Here is a 16753-nt window from a genome sequence, read left to right as displayed (position 1 = left end):
GGGCTGCTGAGTATGGAACTGGGAAACAGATTTGAGTCTCAGTTCAACATCCTGGGATTCTGGGCAAATCACTTAATCTCCCCGTGCCTACTAAAATTATGTGTCCTTGTGTAATGTAACTAGTGTTCATGTAAAGTTCTCCAACACCTTCGACCTTCATATATTAAAATTAAAAACAAACTGCTCAGTGTAAAAGTAGAATGATGTAAAAAAAAAAAAAAAAACACAACAACAACATTCCGGTCACAAAAATAAGTGTCTTTAATAACATTTTCTACTGGGCTTCATTTTTAAACCAGCCTGTCTCTATACAGGGAATAAAAAATATAGTGACTTTACAAATGCTGACATATGTGCTATGAAACACAGACATGCAGCTTTCAGTTGTGAATATTGATACTGACCAGATGAACTCTTTGTGAGTCTCTGAAACCAGTAAATATACACTGTGCAGTGAAAAAGACTGAGTCCGACTCTACTCTCTGATATTCATGGTCCACACAATCTCTGGTTGGACAATGAAGGATGTGTTCCACCCGTATTTTTGAACGCACAAACATTTAAATAAGTAATAATTCGCAGAGAGCAAATACACAGTTCCAATATCCACAAGTAGGGGTACTATAAGGGTGAAAGAAGAAATTAATAGCCAGGAACCATAAACGGTACCCAGACTGAGTGAGCCATAGGAGACAATAGATATAGTGTAAGCAAGCTCACAAAAGACAACCAAAAAAACAGCCTTTCAACACCCTGGAAAGAGAATCCAGTTGTACATTGTGTATGTACATTTTGGGTCTGTCTAAAATATTTGAAAGCAGGGTAAAGCAAACCTCACTCAATGCTTGGAAAGTGACCCAGGAGTGTGGAAATCTCTGCAGAGCCGTGCCAATGGCAGGCGGCACCCTTTACAAATGTCAGTAACAATAATACCAGAAATCACTCCAGGTAGTACAGATACTCACTCAGGTCTGCTCTAAAGATACACATAAACTTATTTAACTTTGTCCCTGTTTATATACAGACATTATAGGAGTGCTGCTTCTCATATAACCCAAACTTAATCAAAGCTCAGCAACACAAAATACTCAAACTCCCTCAGAGCTCTGGGTAAGTCATTCAGGTCGTTGTTCCAGTTTATATAAGACTTCCTTGGAGAGTTCCCATCCAAGAGCATCCCATCGGCCAAGGTCGTAATCAAGCCCTAAGCATGGGATTTGCAAGGTGTACTGGAAAACATTTAGAGCCCTGTGTAGCAGTACAGATCCTGGACATAAGATGTGACCCCAACACTGTCCGCCAGTGCTCCTGAGTGGAAGCTAGTCTACATGAGTTTCAACCTCTGCAGTATGACAGAGAGCTCCTAACTCCTCTAGTACACAGGGGACTGTAAGTGCAGGGGCCTGAAGTGTACCATTGCCAGATACCAGGTTGCTGAATCCCAAGGCTGCCTAGTCTCGAGTCAACCTCATGTTGTCTTCATTCACCACCATACACTTCACATCCCTGTTACTCACGCTTGAAAGTTCTTTTTCATCAGTTTCTCCCCTACTCCCTTTTTTCCACTCAGTCTTTCTCTTCCTCCTCCTTCCTCCTTTTTCTGCCTTCCTCTGTTGCCCTTGGTCAAAGTTTGAGGACAAAAAGTAAGTCTTCGACCTCATAAAGGAAAGTTGTTATCTATCACCATTAACCAAGTCATTTTTTCAGGATAAGCACTAAATATGTAAATTGAATGAATTTAGATTGAAAGCATGTCAATTTATCTTAAGTTGATATCATCTAAATATTGTTGGATGGGGTGTTCCTGGTCGTAAGCTGGACATTCCTGTCCCAAGTTCTCCCAAAGGCAAGGTGAAACAGGTCAGAGTGTGCACGATACAGGAAAGCTTGGTAACTGGTCAACACCGACCTGATAGTACAAGGGGCAAGAAACTATGCACTGACACATTTCCTACTTCATTGTTGGTGCTTAATTGAAATTCCAACAGGCAGTAGGGGTGGTGGTGGTAACAAAGGCAACAGGTGTGTATCTTCAACACAGAAATGTAAGGAAAGTAAGAAACATGATAAACAGAGTATGTCCCCAACAGGAGACTGAGTTGTGTCCTACTGAGGTGGGTGAAGAAACACCTAATTTAGAGCAAAGAAAAACAAGCAGTGGTTGGTTTTCTAGCTGCCCATCAATTCAACAAAAGGTCAATGCAGGTAGGAATTAGTTATGTGATCAAATGTTCAACAAATCATATCACATCACAAGACATGACATCTAACAACATGAAATGTTCCTCAGAAAGTCTATGTGTTCTGGCCTGAATGCTGCCACGACTGGCTGAAGGCCACTCTGTTCCTAACCATTGGTGGCTTTTTACAAGCCCTTGTTTTCTCTGTGAAACCCTTGAGAAGCTGGGACGAGGCCATTTGGGACCTACTGCCTCCTGTCCCCACTGATAACCACAGGCTCAGCTAATTTTTAGGTTAGTTACTGGTATTTTGTTAAGGTGATGGTCACTCAAACGCATCTGTTATTCTTACACCTAGTGTACCTATTTTGTGGATATGTCAGCACGGTAAGCAGTCTACACAAATTGTATGCACATAGTTAGAAGCAAAACATTGGTTAGGTGCAATTTAGTCTATGTGGAGTATTTCTTGGGGTGTAAAATACAATTGTAATTGGGTATATTGTCTTTAAATTTCACAGTGGCCATCTGGTGAAAAATGTCACAATAAGTTTTACATCTCAACCAGACGTCATCTAACTTGGTAATCATTGATGGTTTAAGATTGGCTAAGTGGACAAGCGTTTTTAACTTTAAAAGAGAAAAGATATGCATTCTACCATGTAACGTGCTTAATACCTTTCTTGTGATTACTTGGATACGAGGGTCTCTTTCCATTCTTTAGCATAACTACATCTCTGTATACATTTTCAAGAACACAATTGAAGGAGATTCTCATTCTCTCATCTGGCATCCACCCTATGTCTCCAGACCAGCAGTGTTCCGCAGCTTGCCTGTGTTCACACAGTTTTACAGCCGGAAAGCATCTGAGGTGGGACGGAGTCACTGTAACAGGATTTCGTAAATGATGGCTGTAGGAAGCTGGCCCGGTGTGTGGTCGACACCTATGGTGTTGGCACCTTATACCAGGTCCAGGCAGCCCCTGTTAGTGAACGAAGACAATGTCTAGGAAGGCAGGGCTCTGTAGAGGTAGCTGTGGATGAGCAGCCAAGACGTATCTAGGAGACATGCAAAGCTTATGCAATACCATACAGTCACACAGCACTTACACACATGAAAGAACTACACAGTGTTACAAAAAGAAAGGTACTTTATTATAGTAACACAATTACTAAAGTACTGTATAGGCAATGCTCTACTAGGAGGTGAGTAAACACACTACCACAATAGTCACCCAGTAAATTACCACACATGAAAGGAACCACAAAGTAAAAAAAATAAAGGTACTTTATTACAGTAACACTACACTAGATTACTTGTAGGCAGTCCTCCCCCTCAACCGGAGGTATTATATATATATGTATATATACAGTAGCAATCAGAAATTAGCATACAAACAACAAGCATTGGCAAAAATTGTAGAACATAACTAGGACCCTGGGGAGGGCCAAACCATATATTAAAGTAGTGGAATGCGAAGTGAAGTCCCCCCACCCAAAAGTATGGAGTAGTTAGAGGGGTGCTTGGAGAACTCAGGAGAAGAGGTGAGTACCTTAGTGAACCCGAGCGATCAGAAGAGCAGAGGTAAGTACCTGGTTTTCCCAAGGACTAACAAGAGGACTTAGAAAATATACTGTGCAGGAACAGGACCAGACCAGAAAAACCCAAAAGTGGATTCTGGAAGAAGAGGACCTGCAAAAGAAGGGGGCAGAGTCCAGTCCACGATGGAGTGTCCAGTCGGAGCAGGAGCCACTACCCCACCCTTCTGTGGATGAAGATCCGGGTCGACGGGGGAAGAAGACAACCAGCTGTGGAGCCCAGACGCTGCTGAAGAGGCCTTTGTGTGGTGCAGATAGTGTCCCACGTCCGTCATTGGGTCGCAGATGGACAGTGGTCAGGAGAACCACCAACAAGCCTTAGCAAATGAAAGAGGAAGCAACAGAAGAGTTGCAAGGCTGAAGAGGAGCAACAAGGTCCAGGGGAATCAACCCTTTGAGGGGAGTCCGGGTTGACTCTAGTCAGGAGAGCCAGCAAAAGCAGTTGCAGCCCCTACAGGCAATCCACTGGCAGCAGACACAGCAAGTTGCAGTGAGGCCCAATCAGCATTCCCGTAGAGGAGACCCACATCACTGGAGCAGCAGAGGAGAGACTGTCCTTGCAAGGATGAAGTGCTGGGGGTGAAGATCCCTTGGAGCAGGAGACAACAAGCCTTGGTTGCTGCAAGAGTCGTAATGCACAGGGGTACTGTGTAGCAAGGAGAGGCAATAGCTCACCGTCTTTCAAGTTGGACAGCAGTTGAACCACTCCAGACCACAACCTGTGATGCAGGATCCACGCAGTTCCATAGCAGAACAGATCCACGCAGTAAGACGTTGTTGCTGTTGGTGCTTGCAGATTCAGGGGAGTGACTACTTCACTCCAAAGGAGATTCCTTCTTGGTGCAGCTGAAGTCTTGTCGACCTCAGAGGATGCACAGCCAGGAAAATGTTTCAGTTGCTTGAATGAGCAGGGAAAACAATGATGAAAGGCGAGATCGTCTCAGGAGACTTGTCGGTTTCTGAAGGGTCTAGTTGCTGTTCCAGTGGTCAGGGGCAGAAGTAAATGATGCAGAGGACTCCCGATGGAGTCTTGCACATCGAACCTGCGGACCCACCCACAAGGGACTCCCAAAATAGCCCTAAAAGGGGGTTTGGTCACCTTGCATGGTGACCACCTTTCAGGAGGGGTCTCTGATGTCACCTGACATGGCCACTCACATGCTCCCAGGGGCCTTTGCCCATCTTGGTGTCAAGATGGCAGAATCGAGTGGCCACCTGGAGGACCTCTTGGCCCCACCCCTGGGGTGGTGATGGACAGGAAAGTGGTCACTCCCCTTTCCTTTATCCAGTTTTGAACCAAAGCAGGGACCGGGGGTCCCTGAGCTGATGCAAACCAGTTTATGCAAGGAGGGCACCAAATGTGCCCTTCAAAGCAAACCAGTGCCACAGGAGGCTACCCCTCCCAAGCCTTGTAACACCGGTTTCCAAGGGAGAGTGTGTTGCCTCCCCTCTCATGCAACCAATACTGACAACAGTACTGGGGTATGATTCCGACATGTTTGATACCAAACATGCCCCGGTTCGGAGTTACTAATATGTGGCTGGACACAGTGACCTGTGTCCAGTACAAGGGTAAAATGGCTTTCCCGCACTAACAAAGTCCAGTGCAATGGAACTGGAGTTCGTAGGGGCACCTCTGCTCATGCAGAGGTGCCTTCACACACAGGGACCTGCAACCTGTCCTTTGGGCTGGAAGGGTCTACCGTAGGGGTGACTTACAGTGACCTGGTATAGTGACCTGTGGTGAAAAGGCGCATGCACCTTTTCACGCAGGCTTCAATGGCAGGCCTGTAGACACATTTTGCATGGGCTCCCATGGGTGGCAAAATACATTCTGCAGCTTATGGGGGACCCCTGGTATACCACTGCTGTGGTTACCCAAGTAGCATATAGTAGGGCCTTTTAAGGGGACACCAGTGTCCCCAATTGTGGAGTGTACAAAGGTCCAAGGTAACCAAATTTGGAGGGAGAGAGCACAATCACTAGGGTCCTGGTTAGCAGGATCCCACTGAAGACAGTCTAAGCACACTGATAGCAGGCAAAAAGTGGGGTAACCATTCCAAAAAGAGGGTACTTTCCACAATAGCCATGCCAAAGATCTCTGCTTCCATTTTATTGTGTGTCTAACTGTTGAGATGAAGAAACTGACACCAAGTTAAATTTGAAGTAACTTTGATCCAGATACAGAGGAACCCACGTCCAGCAGCCCAACTCCTCCTGTGTTTCCAGCTGTAACTGCTCAGTGCTGTTCTGATTGGAAACCGCAGAGAGCAGAGCTAGAACATGGAACATACAAACAAAAACATGTATGTGCCAGCTAGGTGATGATGTAAAAAAAAACTAAAAAAACATAGGACTAACTTCAATGTGCTAAGGCAACACGCTAATATAATACACTACAGCGATCCTTGACAGGATGACGTGTATTCCAATTGGTAAAATCAACTTTGTGTGACGAGCTATTGGACAACCAAGTTCCCTTTTGTGGTGCAGGGTTGATGGATTAAATGATCAGATGGGGAGGAGCAGTAGAAGGTACATTAAAGAAGGGGACTCGTTGCTAATGCAAGCGTGATTTGCACCACAAGTATTTCACATCTTAAATCCAGAAATATCACCAATCAAAGATCTCTTCAGTATGGGATTTTGGCTATTTAGAAGCTGTGCCTGGGGGCCATGTGTCATTTCCGGGGCTAGTTCTAGGGAAAGGCTAAACTAGGTAGTGCCATGAAGCTCCTCCACCAGGGAGCACCAATGCGCCAGATTTTCCCTACATGGAACACCACAAAGACAACACTGCAATTCAACATCATTTCAACAAAGCAATCCCCATGGCATGCTGTGTTATGTGTCGAGTCTGCTACACATGTAACTACAAGGAGCAACGATTCCCCATTTAGAAAAAACAAAGAGTAACGGAAATGTGTGAATTTGCCAAGGGTAGCAAATCCATGCACCATTTGTTCACCAGGGTCACAACTTGCACCCAAGTCACTGAGGAAAAAAAGACTGACGTTTTATCTTGAGAAACAGCAATTTCTAAACAGCAGGCGGAGACAGGCATGTGTGCCAACAGGAATGTCCTAGTCCAGGAAGTACAGGGCTAGTCCATTGCCAAGGATTAAATAAAAAAATTTAAAAAAAAAAACAGACAATCTTGGAAGAAAAGTTGTCTTTTCCGCTTTCTGGTTTCACAGTACAGTGAAGAACCTTGGAAGGGGTGGTAACAGTTCAGACCCAGGCAAGTTATGCTGATGACAACCAGTAACTATTCCCCACCTACAACTAGATCTCAGATTGGTGGCAGAGCAGAGGGTGTGTACAAAGTGCATCTCTACTGCCAGTGAAGCGATAAATTTCACGAGACTTCAGGTCACCGGGAAGCATTGAGACTGACAGCACGCCACAGTGGCTTTATAATGTTAAGGCTCCCGGATTAAAGAACACCACATGCTGTCCGCCAAAATCCATGGCCTGCGGTGAGTAATTTCAGCATGCTTCAGAAACACCAGCGGTGGAGAAACTGCATGCCTGGCCTGATGAGTAATCAGGCACACCTCAGACCAAACCCTTGCATTACTCTTATATATTAAACATTAAACCTGGGGGTGGTAGGGCTCCACCCACAGAACCTGCCACAGTATGCCAGGATCAATGCATCCTTCTTCCCAAGCCTGTCACTCACATCTGAGTCTAGGCAGAGCGAGCGAACCAGCAGCTGCTAGAAGCAAATACAGAGAAGTTTACAAGCTCTAGCACCGCCAATAGAACTACCATTGGTTTCCAGGCTTTAGGCTTTGACAAGAATTGTGTTGTCATTTTTTTTTTTTAACTTTACTGTTGGGTCTTTGACAATATAAAAGAAAATATTGGCTAAAAGCAGAAATAGTTTTTGGTCCCACAAAGCACATATCGCAAAAGTAGACCCCTGACCTGAAGGAAACTGCTTAGCGTGTGAATGTGCACCTTGTGAAAGAGCAGAATGCCATCACTCACAGTGAAGTTAGCCAATGGCTGAAGTGGGCTGGCCCACTGCCCCATGCTGCAGTGGGCAGAAGAAAAATGCGAATGACAACAGAAAGGGGCTGGCTGAAAGTCTTAAAAATATATATTATTGTTTTTAGTAAAGTAAAAAGATCTTGGCTAATGCCAGGCCTAAAAATAGATAGATATGTCCCAAACTGAAGGGCAGAAAATGAATATGTAGAGTTAGAGACCATATACAAAAATGGCAAGAAGGAAACTAGCCAAGTAGATGGGCTTGCAAGTTTTCCATGCTCCTAGACTGATGGGTTTATTGGTTCTATGAAATCCTGCTTTCATTACATTTATCAATTGTATGTTTTAGACAAGTTATTAAGTCCTACAGAATTCACACGCCTATCGCAAGTGTATCCTCTGACAGGGCTGTGCACACAGAGCATAGGGAAGCATTTTACATAAAAAAAACAGAAGTAGCCAATCACAGTTGAAGGTAAATTTGTTTATCACAAGCCATTGTACCAGGATTACTGTATGCGGCATAAACCACTGTTTGCAAAATGACCATGGTCAGGGCTACTCTAGTCAGCAACAACTACTGTTCAAAAGAGGAGGCCCAGTCTACTGCTTCAAGTAGAGGCAGTGGTTTAAAAGGTGGACAAAGCCTGTGTATGATCAATGAATGGATTTTGACAAGATGGCTATGCTTCAAAGCCTACTACATTGTGTACAAACTGCTGCTCATAATATGGATGCCATCTCTCAATCTAATGTACTGGGGACACTTAAGGGATCTGCTGTTCGCTCTACAATATATACAAAAAGTTCTAATACACAAAAAGTTCACTTAGAAAAACATGTTCTTCTGTTGCACTTTCTATCCTATTCAATTGCCTTGCTATCTCAATCAATGAGCTACAATTCTTTAAGAGGAATGGCGAGTCCAATTCCTGAGTAGGTGTTACAAGTGATGGCGCAGGGTAGGTGAGGTCAAGTGAGTGAACAAGGCGAAAGCAAAATGCAGTTAGCATCACAAAGAAATGTCTTAACTACTAGGACATCAAATAAAGAAAAGAATCCACACAGAATATTTTTTCAGGATTTCCTAACGTCCGGCTCTCGTTTTCTCCATAGTGCTTTTTCTACCACCATATTTTGGGAAAATGTATTACAACACAAAATTAATTTAGTCTACATTAGTATACCATTGCAGCTCCAACATTTTTTATTACAACACTGCATATTCACCCTGGGCAGGCACATTCCAGTTTGTTTTACTGTGCCGAAGAGTCCCTGTGAACACACTTTTATGCTTGTAAAACATACTCCATTTTTTCGTCTGCTGCCTCTTTGAAAAGACTCAAGTGAAACATCCTATGTGTGGGTCAACTCAAATTCTTTGCTGAGGTTGCTTACACTCTGGAATTTAAATTTTGCAATTTAAGCCGGCAGATTACAGAAGCAATTTAGTTTTTAATTGGCACTGGTCATGGTTACTCCATGACAGAGCATAAGCAAAAGCAGGGTGCTTTGAAAGAGTGCACAAAACTGCAGTCTCTCCTGCTTGATCTTCGGGTGCCACATGGAAATATGAGAGCCTATACTGTTTTTTTGTTCTCAGATGCGTGAAATGAATCTTTATTTGCTCCCTGCAGTTAACACCGGAAGTGTATTCCACACTCATGCTCCAGTGTTCAAGCTTCACTCTCCAAACCACCCCAATGATGGGGGAGCTCTCATCCAATTGCACGAAGAAGCATGAAATGCTGGCAGGCTATCCGAAAATCCACTGGTGAAAGCAGATACAATTTCTTCAAAAATGTATCAATGGACTTTAAGTAGATAATTGCAGCACTTTAAAGCTGTAGCCTGTATACCTTATGCTTACTTTTGTTAATTGATGCCATTCTCATAACACTGTTTCCTCCTAAAACAGCTTTCTTGCACAGGGGCCTGTGGCCATTCTGTGCCTGGCTCACAATTTATAAATATGCAGAAGTAAAAAAACTTTTGCTCTAGGAAAAAAACACTGTCTCAATGTCAAAATCGGAGCAATCACCCAGTCCCCCTTCCTAATATTAAAAATAAAAGTTACAGCCTCTGATTACACCCCCGATCTGGGCTCAGATATAGGCTGCAGATCAAAGCTCTGGGCGTGTGTATTGCACTGCACATGTTATACCGTAAAAACCTTATCCTGTCACCGATCTCTTTTCATTCCAGCCTAACTCGGTTGGACTTTCCTTCGCTGTTGTCCTCTTGTTGAACAGGTTTCCTGTTGAATGTGTTTGGAACAGGTAATGCTTTCAGTGTAGGCTAATGAACGTGTTGTTTTGGTAGCTGACTTTTTGGTGTTTTGAACAGACTTTGCCACCATGAGTAATATTTGTTTTCCAAAACATTTTTATTGAGTTTTATATTGTAACTGACAAGTTTGGCAATGTAAATCTTCCGTTGTTGCGGTATGGAAGAGAAAAAGAACATAATATATAGTCACATGTTGATGCATTGGAATCATAGAATTGTATGTTCGTATTTCACCAAGTTCGGTACAGTGAAGAACCATACAGGTCATGGTGATGTAGATAGGTAAATGTCACTTGCGCCTTATTGCAGTGTCGTTAACTATTGGGAGATAGAAAATCTGGGGAAGGTGGAGGGCGAAGAAGGGAGATGGCAGCGACAGGTCAGCGGTGCCAGGAGAAAAGTATGATGTACTCGTTGGGACGTAGGTGTTGACGCACCTGGGTGGGGTCTGCGAGAAGGGTTGTTTTACTGGGGTAGGGGGACACCATGAGTAATAATGGGTGGTCTGGCCTGGTGGGAAAAAATCAAACGAGAGGTCAGCACCTATAAAATTAGATCGGGCACCTTGTGGATGCACTTCAACCTAGGTCTTCTGTCCACCCACAGTCCTCGTGCCCATTGTACAAGTCCCACCTTGTTTTCAGATTTTTGAGCATTGCTCAATATCGGTTTTCCATCACTGCGTAACTGCCTCCAAAGGAGAAGAGCAGCCATGGAAAAGGTATTTTCTATTATATGAATTTGCTAGTCATTATGAAGTACACTGCAGTGGTCTATTCATATTTTTTGTTATTCACCAATGAGGGTGTGAGACCAATCCTAGCACTCTTGGGCCTAACTTTAAGGTTGTTGCAGAATGTTTTATGGTTGTCTCCGGCTCTGCCTTAAAGGCGTTTTGTCTTGTGTGTTGGCCCGAGTGTTGATTTGGAAAGTCATGGACTAGTGACAAAAACTTTGCTTATCTGAGTGATTTCCTCACTCAAAGAATTCGAGAACATTTGTGAAAACATTAATGTGGAAAACATCACTGCCACTTTACATCTGTAATACTCCAGTGGGCAAGGCTAGAGTTATCTGCCACTTGGGATGGCAGAAATAACTACCTCGCAAGAGGCCATTTACTCTGCTAAGCGAGCACCGCGGGCAGGTGATCTATGCAAAATCCAGGCAGTTCTTTAAATTTTCTTGCTGAACTCAAAAAGTTCACTGAAAAACTTCTATTTATGAATGTTATGGTTGTTTGCTAAGGTTAGTAAGTTAGTAACGGTATGCAAAAATCCTGTGCTCCTCATTTCCTGAAACATTATGATTGTAATCCAAAAACAAACAAAAAATTGAAATTCCACAGATATAGTTGGGAATCACGTGGCCCTTCATGTACTGCTCGTGACTTCATGCCTAATATTACAGGCATCATCATCAATGACATTTCTGAGGCAAGGCCATCTCTAAAATTTGGAAAGCCAGACCAGAGGTTCAAAGCAACTTCTCAAGAGGACACCGATAGACCTTACAAAGAAAGAAGTCCTGTGCAGTCCTAGTACTAAGGCACACGCTGCTGTCAGAACTCAGCAACCTCACAGCCTCCCATCCTCTTCCCACTATCCACAGAAAACTACATTTAACCATTAGAAGGGCGGATTGTAGGTATAGAAAATGGTTTTAGGGTGCTGACAAGTCTTACAAAATATATCTAGAGGGGAAGATGGGACCGTGAAATGAGAACAGGAAAAGCAAATGTAGGATACTAACATGACCCACAGATGTTTTTTTCATTTATAAAAGACGCCAACATGTTTTCAAAACAGAAACACTGTCAGACTGTAAAAAAAACTGTCAGGGACAGCGACTGTCAAGTAGAGAAAATACAAAACGATGGATAGATTGAGTGGCCCATGAGGGTTGGTTAAGTACCCTGGTCATGGGTCGAAGTCAGGAGTGGCCCTGCAATCGTGCCAAATACTCAGGAGAATTAATATTTGCTTTGTGGAACAAAATATGTCGATGCTATGTCACAGCACTATATACCATGGAAGCATACAGCTTGAACAAGTGACTTGAGTTTATCCTCCGATATGGTGCACACTGTGCTGAACAGCTTCTAGGCACCCAAAATGCAGAGTCCATCAAAGTTGGCACTGAGGGCACAGGAGTCTCTTCTGTAAGCAGACACTAAATGAGCAAACAAGTTGGACCCTAATAGAACATCAGCCTGTACAAGGAGTCACTGTTTTGAGTGGTTCTTCGGGCACGGTTAATTGAGTTCACAGTTTGAATGGTGTGGTTTGCTAGTTCATTCGCCTATAGGTTCAACATCCATGGCCACTGAGTCAAGTCAATGGGGGGCAAAACCCCAAATCAACTTTCCCCCTTAATTACAGCTGGTATATAAAGATCTTGAAGAAAAACACATCTAGCTACTTACACTCCCCCAACAAAAAACACTCACACAGACTTAAGTAGATCTACTTAAGAGTCTGGACTACAGATGCACTGAGGCTGCTCAATGCAGCAAAAGTTTAAATTGGTCTTTCACTTTCCCTGAAAATTCCAGGAGTGTGTATTTCTTGAAATGCTTCCCAGCCAAGACCTTGGATTTGGCTGGTGGGAGGGTAAAGATATGGTCCCAAGGGTACCACCTCACCCTGATCTTGGGTGAGTGATCTAACCTGCCCAGCAATGGGGAGACGCAAGGACGAAGGCAATTTAACACATTTACAGTCACACCCGTTATCTTTTTTTAGCCCTGTTGTGAGGTATATGTACTCTCTCATTATGGTCTAAAATTGACGTGATCCCCTAAAAAAAGGCCTCTTCCCTTTCCCCTTGAGTGGGAAGAATGAGATGCTGAATTGATGAAGACTTCGAGGTATTCCAAAATGCTGTACTGTGATTCTCCACCAAGTGTCAACAGTGGACATGACCCATCTTCCCTGAAATAAGTGCCAAATTCCTATGTCACCACTGAAAGAGGACATTTTCGAGATGTCTGGCTTGGGACTGCAATACACAAACAGCCTGCTCATGCCATTGTTATTCTCAGTTTATATGGAAAGGCAGTCTGTGAAAAGTCTCCTTTCCTGAGTCGCTGCGGATGAATGTCTATTAAAGCTCCTCACTGATTGAATATGGATCCCCATCCAGTTCCCATGCACTACAGACAGCCCATACATGCAAACGCAACACCATGCGTAATAGGTGTGGACCTAAGGAGTGCTTCCTGGACCATGGTGCTGTGAGTAACCCTTCCCCCTACAGTTGGGATCAGTCTGGTGGTTGAAGTGCTGCGTTGGCCCACCATAGTTAAGGCATGCTTCAGCATCCAGTTAAAAAGGAGTATCAGCCAACTGAAGCGGTTACCACTTTACTGAATAAATCCTTAAATCTCAGAAACTGCTCCAATGAGGGTCATTTACTGATAAAAGGCTGAACAGACTGACCAATCACAGGGCCTAAGGAGAATGTAACACAGAACACCTTGCCAAGCTCATTTGCATGTATAAAGGCTTTATGCTTTCCATATTGCCGTTTATCCTATCTCTCTTTGGTAGCGTGACCCAGGAACAGTTAGCCCCTCTAGTGCTCTCAGATAGTGCCAGAAGATTTTTGGGGGTCACTTTCCAACTCCACCCACTTTAACATTAAACATGGCATCCAACACCCAGCAGCCTATCAGATCCTGCAACTCGGATGGCATTACAAACCCAGGATCTCCTATCCGCTGTAGAGCCTTTAACACCATGCGCAGGACGCCTGATGCCTTTTAGGAACAATGCTTCCAGTGCAATTGATACATTCTGCGATAAGAGCCTTTTAAGTCACTTCTGGCACCAACTCTGAGGTTCCTAGAGCTGCACGTCTCCCGCAGCACCAAAAGTTGCCTCAATATTAAGTTCACCCAGTGATCTTTCAGCTAATCAGCAGTATCTTTAGCGCTAGATATCACAAAAGCATGACACAAACTTTTCAACAAAACTTATTGACTTTTCAACATGGGCCAGCTATGTTTAGCTGGTAGCCTCCTCTATAAAGCAGTGATCAGACGGAAGTTCAGTAGAACCATAACAACTTTGACAGGGAAGCTTAATCTTTTCATTAACTAATGTTGTGGTTTGCGGCCAACTTGCCAAAGCAAAACTCAATAAAACACATGGGAAACAAATGCTAGACATAAATGGGACTACAGTTATAGACCGCATGATGCTAGCTGGCACTTTGCATCGCTCCATACTGTCGTTGTCTCAGTGACTTCTCACATCCATCAACAAGAAGAGTGATTTGTTGAACTAAACAGATCTTCAAACAATGTCAACATAGAACATGAGTGTGACTACAAAGTCCGCGTAGGTATTAATACAGACCTTTTTAATACAGACAACTGCCACTGACAAGTTTTGCATAATACTCAACCCTGTAAATCTGTGAAAGGCCATATGCCAGTATCATAAGTGCTGGTCACTTCAGGTTTTCACCTTGAATCCTAATTGCAACTATTCCAAATTACTGACAATATATTAAAGATTTAAAAAAGAAAATATTTTAAATGAAATATAGAAGATTGCCCATTTGTCGCTCTTGAATGTGATAACTCGTGCAGTTTTGATAACACCAGACTCTATACCAAGAACGCATAGGGAAGAGATCAGAAAAAAAGTATTTTCCAGCTTGGTAACAAGAATATGTATCTCCATCCTGGTAGCTCTGACAAGCACCTTCACTCCCCAGCTTCAGGAATGAGCTGAAAAATTAATCTCTTCAAGGAAGACTACATCTGGTCTTAACACCATCTTCTGCCTGCAGTGCAGATGCCACATAAAAGGCTCCATTACCTGTAAACCAATTGTACGTATACCCCATCCACACAGTACCATGCCCCGATTCTTGCACTGCTCTCTGGTGTTTCATAACCAGGCTAGTGTTCAATATAAAACCTATAGATACAATCTCCATAGATCCTATTAGTAAGCCTTTAATGCTTCACTCGCTACCACCGGGGAGTGAAGAAAGCTAAGGAAGTCTTTTTAATATTTGCAAGAATCCCAGGCCTGCGGCGGAGAACACCAAATCTCACTTTTGGCATTCATTGCCAGGCACTGTGAAGACGATCTGGAGAAAAGCCTTAAAGTATTTCAGGTCTCCCACAGAGGAAAGGGGGTGTCACGGATGCCACCTCCCTCTCGAAGGTACATAATGACCATAGATCACTCAGTCAACATCGCCTCTCGTGTGAGCTTTTTTTTCGTCTCGATGACAAAGCATGCCCTTATCCAAGCATCCCACGCGTCCTAAGAGTGTCAAACATGCCAGGTTGTAATCTCCGCCCACAGGTGTCCCTTTTATTCCAAAAGGTGATTCAAGTTAAGCAGGTGTCGTAAACTGCTAAGTTAAGCAGGTGTCGTAAACTGCTAGCTGACTTGCAACTAAATGTGTGCTATAAAAACACCACACAACTGGGCTGCACCTCGCCGACAATTGTTTCATTTGCATGGAGGGTAATAGCGAATCCTGAGGCCAAAATACCACCTGTCCCTCCACAAGCACCTCATGAGCCCAAATATCCCACATTTTCTCTGGAGAATAAAGAAACACACCCCCCCACCCGTCTCCTCTCTTGTGGCCATTTCCTTTGCTAAAGAAAATACACGACAAACACTGGCCACTGACGAAAGCGAGTACTTTTGTTATGGAAAACGTGATTGAAAGGAGGGGCGTGAGGGAAGGTCTCCCGTCAGGTCACTTCCGTCCCTCCTCTTTCCACCACACACTCACCATGGCTCGTGCTGGGGCAGTCGGTCCTCCTCGGGGGTGGGCGGCGCCGGCGGCAGGGGTCCTCCACAGGTGTGGTGGTCGCACAGCAAGGTCCCCGCTGTTCCCTGCGGGTATCGGGCGCGCGGGCGGATCCCTGTAGTGTCCCGGGCGCGGGTGCTTGGGGCGGCCGGGCCAGGTTTGAGCCCTTCCGGCCTGTGTCAGGCCCTCCTATCGGGGCGGGCCTGGGCGGGCAGGTACGGGCAGGTGAGGTGGGGCCGGCCGGGGGCGGAGGCAGGGCCCGGGGTTTGCACAGGAGGACTTTCCAGGCTCAGGCTCGGTAAAAACGGTGCCCAAAAACCTGGACCTCAAGGCGCCTCTGTAGCCACCTGACAAACAGTTTGCAATTTTACTTACACGCTGGAGTTACACCTGAGGTAGCTCGCAGGTCAACAGAACCCGTGCCGTGGAGCAGACTCGAGGTATTACATCACTTGCCCCCTATGCAACGACTTTGGGGCGCTTCACGGCTGATTTGACACCGGAAGTGTTTTTGGCTATAACGCAAATACACCCGTTTCAGATGTTAACGCGTTAAACGTCACGCCGCTCCCTAAAATATTGTTTCTGGCCTTTCCGTATATTCGAAAAGAACGCCTTAGAAACCAAAGCCTGTATTTTGGCAACGGAGATACACCCACCACTCCGTACCTCCCGAAATTACGCACCACCACTTCGACCGCTATCTTCAAATCAGAATTCAACCCCCCCCCCCCCCCCCCCCAAAAAAAAAGAGATATTTGGTATAGCCTCAACAATGATCCCTTACATGGCTTTAACTACCCTTATCGATTGTGTTGGGGGGGGGGGGGGGGGTCTTTAGGCTACCTCCAGTTATGCGCATACATCTATACATTTAGGGAATATCTCATCTGAGCCTTT

The 16753-nt window shown here is 44.4% G+C and overlaps 1 protein-coding gene across 1 annotated transcript in view; it reads right to left on the bottom strand.

The window, feature by feature from the left end:
* The window catches only part of LOC138268576 (unconventional myosin-Ie-like), a 110362-nt gene extending 94030 nt beyond the window's left edge, over nt 1-16332 (bottom strand). The window contains exon 1 of the mRNA XM_069218355.1: nt 15836-16332. Coding sequence (XP_069074456.1) covers nt 15836-15838 — 3 coding nt within the window. The 5' untranslated portion in view covers nt 15839-16332. The remainder of the gene's footprint in view (nt 1-15835) is intronic.
* Between the last annotated feature and the right edge of the window lie 421 nt (nt 16333-16753).

This window comes from Pleurodeles waltl, chromosome 12 (assembly GCF_031143425.1).
Source record: "Pleurodeles waltl isolate 20211129_DDA chromosome 12, aPleWal1.hap1.20221129, whole genome shotgun sequence".
Taxonomy (NCBI): domain Eukaryota; kingdom Metazoa; phylum Chordata; class Amphibia; order Caudata; family Salamandridae; genus Pleurodeles; species Pleurodeles waltl.
Note: the sequence above shows the minus strand (reverse complement) of the source record. Positions and strands in the feature narration are given on the sequence as shown.